Source organism: Phoca vitulina, unplaced genomic scaffold (genome assembly GCF_004348235.1).
Source record: "Phoca vitulina isolate PV1807 unplaced genomic scaffold, GSC_HSeal_1.0 scaffold38, whole genome shotgun sequence".
Taxonomy (NCBI): domain Eukaryota; kingdom Metazoa; phylum Chordata; class Mammalia; order Carnivora; family Phocidae; genus Phoca; species Phoca vitulina.
Genome location: NW_022589741.1, coordinates 847105 through 857236, shown reverse-complemented (window position 1 = coordinate 857236; position 10132 = coordinate 847105). Strand labels below are relative to the sequence as shown.

Sequence of the window (10132 nt, the reverse complement as noted above, 5' to 3'; positions counted from 1 at the left end):
TGCACCTGTTACATACCACATGCTGACTAAAGGTAGGAGGTTCTCAAGTACAGCTGAACTGTGATGATACAGAAGTATGGCATCTATGTAGAGAGCAAATTTAATTTATTGCTCTGGAAAGTTTACTTTTGCTAAGTCACAGCACCCAATCTCCAGATGATTTAGGAGATATTTGAATAAGTAAATTTTTCAGCTCCAGCATATCTGGTGTTTCCCATGATGTAATGCAGTTCAAAGCCATGGGACTCTCCCGGGAAATGCCTAATATAATGACAAGATGGAGAGGCAGCTCTGGACTGGGAGTCAGGACTATTCTCACCTAGCTGTGACATTGGGGAAATAAGCGAATCTGTCGTTTTGGCTTCAACTTCATCTTTGATAAAAAATAAAGGAGTTGGACTCAAATCTTGACTTTAGAGACCGTTACAGAATGTTTGCTTCATAATTATTTGATTGTCTGTATGTCTTATGCACTTTTTCATGCATTTCAAAATTTTTAAAAACTCTTTTAAGATGCATGGTACAGTATGTCCCGAATTATGCTCCCCCAAATTTTAAATGATGAAGACATGTCTGAGTAGCAATTTGATTCTAGCAAATAAAATGAGTTAAATTTATACAGCAAACAGGGCCAAAAAAAAAAAAAACCCCTTGAAAGGCAAATACGCTGTGTGCTTCCTGCAAATAAGGACATAAAACTTCCTTGTTGCCATTAATGAAAAACAACACGCGCTTCCAAGGCTCTGCCGGCGCTAGAAGAAAGGAAACACCTGAGTCACCCGTCCCCGCTCCGGCCGGGCTACAAACGCGCGCAGCCCGCGCCCCGCAGACCGACCCGCCTCCGCCCCGATGCGCGCGGCCGCCCTGCTGTGCGCCCTGTGCCTGCTGCCCCTGCCCCGCGCGCCGGCCGGGCCCCTGCCCCCGGGGGCGGCTGGCACGAGGGCGCCGCCGTGGACCCGGGCGCAGGTACGTCCCCGCGCGCCGCCCGCAGGAGCAGGTGTGACTTCCTACGCGCGCGGCTCCTTTGAGGACAGATGCTCCCATCGAGCGGCGACGAGCGGGCGGCCCGGCGGGTTACGCGTCCCACGCGCGATCTGCGCTCTGGTCGCGAGCTCAGGGTCGGGAGATCGAGGCCCGCGTGGGGCTCCGGGCTCGTGGGCAGTCTGCCGGAGCTCTGTCTGTCTGTCTGCCCCCTGCGCGCGCGCTCTCTTAAAAAGACAAAACGAAGCCCAGAGCACCTCCAGCGCCGCCCGAACCGGGCTCACATTGCGCTCTTCCCGCGCTCGCTGCTGCACAGATGCGGGATTGTTACCACACTTCTCTGAGCCTCAGCATTCGGACCTGGAGGCCGGGGACCGTGTGGGGTGCCCCCGAGCACTGGCACAGAAGCTGGAGCGGGTTTCCTCCTCAATGAACTCAAGCTGTTAATGTTGTTATTTACTGTGACTTGAGATTCTTTTCCCGGAGGGCTGAGTGCTGCCTCTCAAGGTGGGGACTCTGGCAATGGAGAGGCTTGAAATCAGAAAACAAGGTAGAGGTTACAGCGGCCGTGACCAGCCGGTGGGGACTCCTGGCTCTGCCCAGTGGGGACAGCGATGCTATGTCGCTGCTCACGGGATTCTGCTCCCGAGTAAGGAGGTGACAGCAATGTCAACTATTATGCAACTATCATAGACCATAAAGTGCTTCATATGCCTTATGTCGTCGAATCTTTAGCGCTATCCCGAGAAAAAGAGATAGCCGAAGTTATGTTGATTCACATACTTGATAATGATAGTGATAGGAGTCAAGGACAAGTTTCTCTGGTTTCAAAAGCCATGGTCTCTCCAATACACTTCTGAATAAGCAACCCCGTAAGTATAAATAATTAATATTTGGTAAAATAATGGGTTGTTGACTCCTAACTGTTGTTCAAAAATTTAAACTTAAAGCATAAGAAAAGTCTACTTTTATTTCACATTAATGTTGACTTTGAAAAAGTCCCAATAATCTGTTAGATTGAACCATGTGAAATTACTGATATCTGACTGTGGTTTTTTTTTTACCTGAAATTTACAGCAATTTCATAAAATCCAATCTAACAGGTTCTCCAAAAGGGGTACATTTGCAAGCGCACTGAGTCCCTTTACTTCCTGCACATGTTGCCAATACACCAGGGAGACGTCAGCTGGGTTTAACAGAAGGCAGGAAAGTTCACATCAAGAATGCAAAAAGATTTCTTCCAAAAGAGTGTCTTTGTAAAGCCCGTAGCTCAGGAAGGGATAAAATGACTCATTTGTTTTTAAATAACAGATTCATTCCTAATTGTCATGGATGAATAGTGTTTGTTGTGTTGAACAAAACACAATCCCTGGGACCTTGAAGAGAGAGGACTAAGGTCACTTACATGAAGCGCACATTCCTGAGAGGTTCAGAGACAAGTGACCTTACCGCCTACCGCAATGAGGACGGCACGGTGTGCGCCAGGGTTTGAATCGTTCCAACGAAACCATCGTGCATCCTAGAGCCCTCGCCATTGTTCGAATGAAATGGGCTTTGGAAACAGAACCCGAGTTCAAATGCAGTTCCTCTCGGGGTGACCTGGTGCCAGGGATTTGCTTGTCTGAGCGGCGACTCTTCATATGTAAATAGGAACAATGCCACGCCTGCGTCCCAGCGCAGCTTGAGGTTTGAAGGAGACAAGGACCTGAGCTCCCGGTACAGTCCCTGCCATCCTCATGTCCGCACACAGGGGCCCCCTGAGAAAGTCGCAGGACCCAGGTGCACGTGGGGCACTCCTGGGAGACCGGCTGTGTCGGGCAGCCCACAGGATGGGCAGTGAGGGAACTCAGGGCCAGCTCTGCTGCTAAGTTACTAGGTGGCCCTGGGCACATCATTCAGCTGTGTGAGCTTTGCTGTCTTCACCTGGAGAATATGCACAGTAAACAAAATAACTTCACAGTGTCCTCTCCCAGCACTAAAATCTTAAGACCCATTAACCCCAGCCAGGCCCAGACCTCTGGAGAGTCTCGGATGTGGCTGTGTGAGTTGGACCTCTGGGCGGGGTCTCTGCTGCGCCCCTGAGGACTCGCTGGGTGCTCTTCCCGCTTGGCTATTACAAGCAAGTCTGTGCTTTATAAACTGTACGGTGGGTTTCTGCTCAAAACATTTACCGGGAGAGGGGCCCCTGGGTGGCTCAGTCGGTGAAGCGGCTGCCTTCCCCTCAGGCCATGATCCCAGCGTCCTGGGATCAAGTCCCGAGTCGGGCTCCCTGCTCTGCCGGGGGGCTGCTTCTCCCTTTGCCGCTCCCCCTGCTTATGTTCTCTCTCTCTCTCTCAAATAAATAAAACCTTTAAAATTAAAAAAAAAATCTTCCAAAAAAAAAACATTTAATTGGATAAAAGGGACATGGAGGGGCCCTTTGGCTCATGAAATGGAGTGACGATGCATCCTGATCAATATTAAATCTTCTCCTCATTAATGCACACTTGTTTCACCTGGTGGCTACATAGCTACCTTCACACCACGACTTGAGCCCCCAGGATCCGAGGCAAAGACGCACGGCCTTCTGCGATCTAAGAAGATGACAGAACAATCCCTCTCTTTCCAACAGGACTATCTCAAGAGGTTTTATCCGTCTGACTCAGAAACGAGGGAGGCCGACAGCTTCGAAGCCCAACTCAAGCTGATGCAGAGGTTCTTCCGTCTGCCGGTGACCGGAGTCCTGAACTCCCGTGTCATAGAAATAATGCAGAAACCCAGATGTGGGGTCCCAGACATCGCAGAGTACTCACTCTTCCCAACCCAGCCAAAGTGGATTTCCAGAGTGGTCACCTACAGGTTGGTCCCCTGGGGCTCGCCTCGGCAAACACAGCCCAGCCCTCCCCCTAAGGCCAAACTCTGTTTTCTCGTCTGCTGCCAGGGTCGTATCGTACACGAAAGACCTGCCACGTGTCACCGTGAATCAACTAGTGGCAAAGGCCTTGACGATGTGGAGCCAAGAGGTCCCGCTTTCCTTCAGGAGAGTTTTAGTGGGGACGGCGGATATAATGATCAGCTTCGCAAGAGGAGGTGAGGAAGGTCGCTGCGGGCGGGTCCTGTGCGTTCATGTGAGTGCATCCCTCTGTTCAGGATTGAAACCCTTTCTGTGTGTGGTCTTTACGTACGCTACATACATGACATACGTAACGTATAATGACGCATACAGGCACTAGACCTTCTCTAGTCCATCAGTGTAGAGCCACTGTTTCCGGCAGGGGATGCCAAGCGACGGCCCGTGAGCCACATCTGGCCCACCATCTGTTTTTGTAAATAAATTTCTATCCTTTTTTGTGTGTGTGTGGGCAGTTTCAGCACTTCATGGGTAAATATTTATCAGCACACAGTGATGGTCCTTCATTTACCCATTATTGATGACTGCTTTGGGGCTACCATGGGAGAGTTTAGTAATCGTGACAGATACCACCAAGCTCATAAATCCTAAATTACTTATTATCTGGTCCTTTACAGAAAAAGTTTGCCAACCCTGTTCTGTAGTGTGAATCCTGACAGGTGTATGTATGCGTACCTATATATATTTATGGGACAGGTTAAAATATGGCTAACTAACATCATTAAACCAAGAAAAGGGTTACAACTTCCAAAGGCCCTAAGTGGTCTCCCCGATGGCCTGTTGCCAACCCCCTCAATGGGGTCAGAAAGGAGAAACTGAGAGCATCCAGATTACAGGATTTAAGGAGACAGAACCCACATACAGGGGCTGCTGTTAATTGCTAGCATTTTATGGTGCAGATTTAAAGAAAAATGTTGTTCTCTTTGGTTCTAATGTTGGACTGCCCAGCTGCTGTGAACTAAGCTGAGTTTTGAACTTTGGCCACAATACTGACCGCCAAAGAACATGTCACAGAAAGCACTGATCGTGGGAGTCCATGTCTCTCAAGAAATGGATCGAATCCATTGGACTCAAATGGATACAGCCTGATACCAATTCAAGAATAAATATCTCTGCATCACAAATAAAAGCACTAACAAAATTCACTGTGACACTCTGTGCCTGGTTCTCCCAGGTTTTCATGAAAAATTGTCCTAAATGGTGCACAAGTATCTTGCTGAGTGGGGTACGGCTCTCCCTCTCCATCCTGCCGCCATTCGGCCAAGCACATCAATCAGATTTAACACCTCGATGGCCCTGGAAGTTAGATGTGGTGCATTTAAAGTCCCATATTCAGGAAGCCTTCGATCTCTGGTGGTGGGCAGTGCTGAGAAAACCTGCCTGGGACCAGCACCACGCGCTGAGTGCCCACGCCGGGCTGGTCTTTGCAGCCTCTGTAATTACGTAAACTACAGGATCAGATGGCCAGAGACCGACTCACTCACTAAGGGCAACCCCCCTGTTTTCTTTCAGCTCACGGGGACTCCCACCCGTTTGACGGACCAGGAAACACCCTGGCTCACGCCTTTGCCCCTGGGCCGGGCCTAGGAGGAGACGCTCACTTTGATGAGGACGAGCGCTGGACGGACGGTAGCAGGATAGGTATAGGGCCCCCTCGCTCTTCTGCTGCACGTTGTTTTTAGAAATCTGAGCTCCCTATACCAACGTGAATTTGATAATTGCCTTAGTTAATGGTAATTACTGACCCATCGTTAACTGCCAATGACTATGTGCCTCAAGTGCTTTATTTCATTCCACGTGCTCACAAGGCTGTGCAGACAGAGGATGGGACGAGGTTCCGGGCTCGAACCACAGGGGGTTCAACCCGCCGCAGGTCTACCAGCCACTCGCCGCGCGTCTTTAGTCAAGTTATGGACTTCTCTGAGCCAGTTTCCATCTGTGAAGTGGGACTATAAGTCCCACCTCCTGGGATTGTGGTTGGAAGTAAATGAGATAATATTTCTACAGTGCTTTACACGGTGTTGGGATAGCTTAGTCATTCAACAAATTAGAGTTCTTTCTATTTCCCAAAAATTAGTTGTTTTTTTTTAATTGGAGGAAAAGGAGGAGCAGAGACTATGATATTTAAGAATTGTGTACAATTCTGAGATCATCCTCTATTGTTCAAAAGGAAGCCAGCCCATCGTATTTGTCACCTTACAATGTGGGAGATTACAGACACACCCCAGAAAACTAATGGAAGAAAGCTCTGGTATAAATAATACCAAGTGCAGACGATTCTAACACTAAATTAATTAAATAAAATAATGTGGCTGCTCACTGTCCCTGAGAGGGAGATCTGTACTAGTGTTTGGTGATGGAAATCCACCGCCAAGGCGACGCCTGGCTGTCACTCCAGGCTTGGTGAGGGGGTGACACGGGCTCGCTTCCACGTCCTGAGGGTCTTGCTCATCCCCCTTCCTTCCTGCTCAGGGTGGGCTCACGGAGCATCCCCAGTCCCCACCCACCATCGCAGCGCTGGCCCCTCCGCCAATGCCCAGGCTGGCGCCTCCCACCTTACTGGCAAAGCCTGTCTGTGAGTCGGAGGGAAGATGGCTCAGTAAATCAGGAGCCAAGCCCAGCGTTACAGTCCTGGCTTCGTCAAAGCCAGCTTCCTCTCTCCTGATGCTCAAAGTCCTGTCGGTGAATGGCCAGTGTTTTCCGGACAGTGGGCAACTCCCAGTAGTATGACAAACCTACCCAGTGGGAGTGATTCTCTGTTGAACAGACGAGGACCTGAGGCTCTGGGAGGTCAGTTCATGTGGCCAAAGTGTCCAGCTGGTGAGCAGCAGAGCCGGGTCTCGAGCCTGGGTCCCTAGTGCCCCTGAAGCTTTTGCTTTCCACTCCAGAAGACTGCTGTCTGGGTGATTACATAAGAAAAACAGCACATTTTTGTAAACGCAGAAGGGGTGATGACATTAGAGCGCCACTCCTTTGATTCTCCTTCTCCGCCCTCCACTCGTGAAGGCCTAGACACAAGTAAGTGAGCTGCAAAGGCTCTGAGGAGGTGTGTATACTTGCAGTTCTCTTATTTTTTATTGCATGCTGTGTACGACGTTGTTTACAGAGCTGCTTTTAGAGTTCCTGTATGTCACTCTTGGGTTGTAGGAGTTAACTTCCTGACCACTGCGACCCACGAACTTGGCCATTCTTTGGGCCTGGGTCACTCGTCTGATCCCGATGCCGTGATGTATCCAACCTACAGAGTCAGAGACTCCAAGAACTTCAAACTTTCACCAGATGACATCGAAGGAATCCAGAAGTTATACGGTAATATTTATGATTTCACGTCGTCTCCTCTGGGCGGGCGCACCTGAGAGGAAAGACTGGGAAATGGGCATCCACTTGGGAAACACACTGGAAGTTACACCTAAAAGCCCACTGCGGGCAGAAATTTGAGACCTTAGATCCTCAAAACGTCACCAGGCTACTTTATACGGCAAGGATGTTGATTTTAAGTTTTCGATAATGCAGTATCATTTGGTGACATCAGGAAAATGACATGACTGAGGTATGCGGCTCACTGTTCTTTCTCGCTCGGTGCAGACACTTTAGAGAGTGTCCCCCTGGGGGGCTGGACTGAGGAACAAAGCTCCTTCCTCCCCAGCCGCCGAAGAGTCTGAATGATCACAAGAGCAATGAAAGTGCTTCCAAATGACAGGGCGATGTCCTCAGGAGAAGATCATTCCTGGAATAAGATGGATTTAAGACATCAGTCGAACCTAGAATTTACTATCGATGGCATTTCCTAAACTGTGTTCCCAGAACATTGAATAGTCCTACAACTCCTAAAAAAGGAAGCTATGGAAAAGCAAGGTCAAGAAACAGCATCTGTTGTACTTGAGGTGCACCTGCCACTCGAGTTAACCCCGCACTCCCTAGATTTTAACCCTCTTTATGGAACGCCAACTGAGTCCTGGCAGAATAGCATCTCAGAGAACACGTTCTGGAGAATAGCACGTAACTGTGCCTTAAAGTTGTGACTCAAATTGTTGTTGTTGCCAAAAAGTTCATGAAACACTGGCAATTGTCGGTAAAGTTATCACCAACAGAACAGAAAACAGTGCCTCCCCTTACATAAATCCGCGGCACTCGTGGAATAGTCCATGGCATGTATCACTGTCCCAGAACGCTAAGAAAATGAGAAAGGGACCCCAAAAGGGACGGACTAGATATCCCATGAAGCAGACAGACCAAGGCGTTGAATTAAGCGTTAGGCAATGAGGCGCCCCAGTCAAAGCTGGAGGGAGGTAACTTCTGGACACACGAAAGCAAGACTTAATTAAATAGGTTTTAAATTTAGCGAGTTCATTCATCCAAGAAGTCGCCATATGAACAGAAAATATACATTCAAAAGAGTATGATTAAACTCATGGGTGTTCTTTCCAGAATAATACAAATAATAGCTACAATGCATCTCGCGTTTAGTGCACCCAGCATTTCACGTGCTTTCGCTCACTTAATGCGACAATCCAGTGAGTTGCTGTTATCCTCATCTTGCACGTGGGGGGTCTCTCGTTGAGAGAGGCCGAGTACTACCTTACCCAGGATGGCGCGGCTGGTAGATGCAGAGACCGAGATGCAAAGACATGTGCCCCCGGCCCGCACTCCATCCAACGCCACCCTCTTCGCCTCTGGAGGGTGGTCTTCAGAACCTTTGTTCCAGGCACAGAAGAGCAGGCCGGGTGGATGACGGATTGTACTGACTGCAACATCTTAGGATGGGTTTTAAGTGTTGTATCCCATGTCATGTGTTCTTATTTTCCCTCTTAACAGGAAAGAAAAGTAAATCAAGAAAGAATTAGGAGCGTGGGGAAGAACACACGTTCATCCAGTGGATTCTGTGGGGTTGGTCCCCAGCCAGAGTTAATGCTCATGGCCCCTGAGCTCCATTTAGCACCTTGTCCGTCCTTCCCTGCACCGCGGCTGGTTTTCACCTGTCTCGCTCTCCCGGGGAAAGCATGAGTGTCTCCTTCCTCGATGACTTTCCTCGAGCAGCTTGCACTGGGTAAATAGCAATAAATGTTAAATACACAGATAAATAAAGTTTTTACTCCGTGGCAAAAGGGTTTCTACCGGGAAGTACTGTTTCTGTGTCAGAGAAGACATGCTCTATGGTGAAATCAAAGATCAAACAAACAAAAGCCCCACGTCACTTCGGGTCTTCAGCTGAACCTGCCCTGTCCCCGGGCGGGCAAGGAGGGAGCTCTCCATCGGTGCAGCTCAAAGGTGCCCAAGTTCCCCTTTTCCTCCTGGCCAGGCTCTCACTCTGAGTCTTCTGGGAGGTCCAGTTCTTCCCACAACAGGCATGTGAATTCCCAAGATTTTACATTCCCATAGTCACTTGTGGCTGAGTCCTGCCCCGGACCTGATGTCACTGGTTCTCCCCTGACCCGGCCATCCTGGGTTCCCTGTCCTCAGCCCAGGGCCAACCCAGACGTCAGTCCCACCCTCTTCTCTTTAACTTTCTCCGAGCCTGTCCCGCAAGGCTTCCAGGACCCCGCGGACACTGCTGAAGACCTGCCTCAGCAGTGGGATTGCACGTTGCACCAGGACCGTGAAACTGGACATTATCCCCATCCCTCAAATCCTTCCCCTACCCCAGGATCACAGATTTCTCACTGGCCGCCCGCCTCCCCCAGCCCCACCCTCCTATCCCCACATCTACACTCCACTCCTTCTCACTTCTCCCAGAAACTCATTTTCCTGACGTCCACGCAGCTCTCTCTGCAGCGAGAGACTCGTGAATGTGTTTCCGTGGGAGAAGCATTCTCTGTAGAAGAAAGAATCAGCGAACTTGAATATAGGGCAGTGGAAATTATCAAAGCTGAGGGGGAAAAGGGAAAAGGATCAAAGGAAAGTGCACAGAACCTAAGGTGCCTGTGGGACAGCCTCAGGCCGACCCTGGTGGGAATGCCGATAAGGAGGGAGGCTCTGCGTGTGAAGGGATGGGGGGGGGGGGGTCTGTGGAAAACGTCCGTACCTTCCCCTCGATTTTGCTGTGAACTTAAAACTTCCCTAAAAAATAAAGTCTTAATTTTAGAAAAACAACCTTATAGATTAAACATTAAATTACAATCTGGAATTTTTTAAATCAAAAAAATTGACAAACCTTTAGCTAGATGGACTAAGGAAAAAAGAGAGAAGGCTCAAATCACTAAAATCAGCTTGAAAGTGCGGACATTACTACTGATTCTACAGAAATAAAATTAACAAATAAGA

General features: G+C 49.2%; 1 protein-coding gene across 1 annotated transcript; it reads left to right on the top strand.

Annotated features, from left to right (window-relative positions):
* Positions 1–849: 849 nt before the first annotated feature.
* Positions 850–8715, top strand: MMP7 (matrix metallopeptidase 7). The gene is made up of 6 exons (XM_032427719.1): positions 850–966; positions 3593–3819; positions 3902–4050; positions 5384–5512; positions 7019–7180; positions 8687–8715. The coding sequence occupies exons 1-6, from the start codon at positions 850–852 to the stop codon at positions 8713–8715; spliced, it is 813 nt and encodes a 270-aa protein (XP_032283610.1).
* The last annotated feature ends 1417 nt before the right edge of the window (positions 8716–10132 follow it).

What these genes read in the sequence shown, in the direction of transcription:
- MMP7 (XM_032427719.1), top strand. Translation starts at nt 850, where the DNA reads ATGCGCGCGGCCGCCCTGCTGTGCGCCCTGTGCCTGCTGCCCCTGCCC. An exon ending in GATCAGCTTCGCAAGAGGAG is followed by an intron (nt 4,051 to 5,383) that starts GTGAGGAAGGTC and finishes GTTTTCTTTCAG; the next exon opens with CTCACGGGGACTCCCACCCG. An exon ending in AGGAATCCAGAAGTTATACG is followed by an intron (nt 7,181 to 8,686) that starts GTAATATTTATG and finishes CCCTCTTAACAG; the next exon opens with GAAAGAAAAGTAAATCAAGA.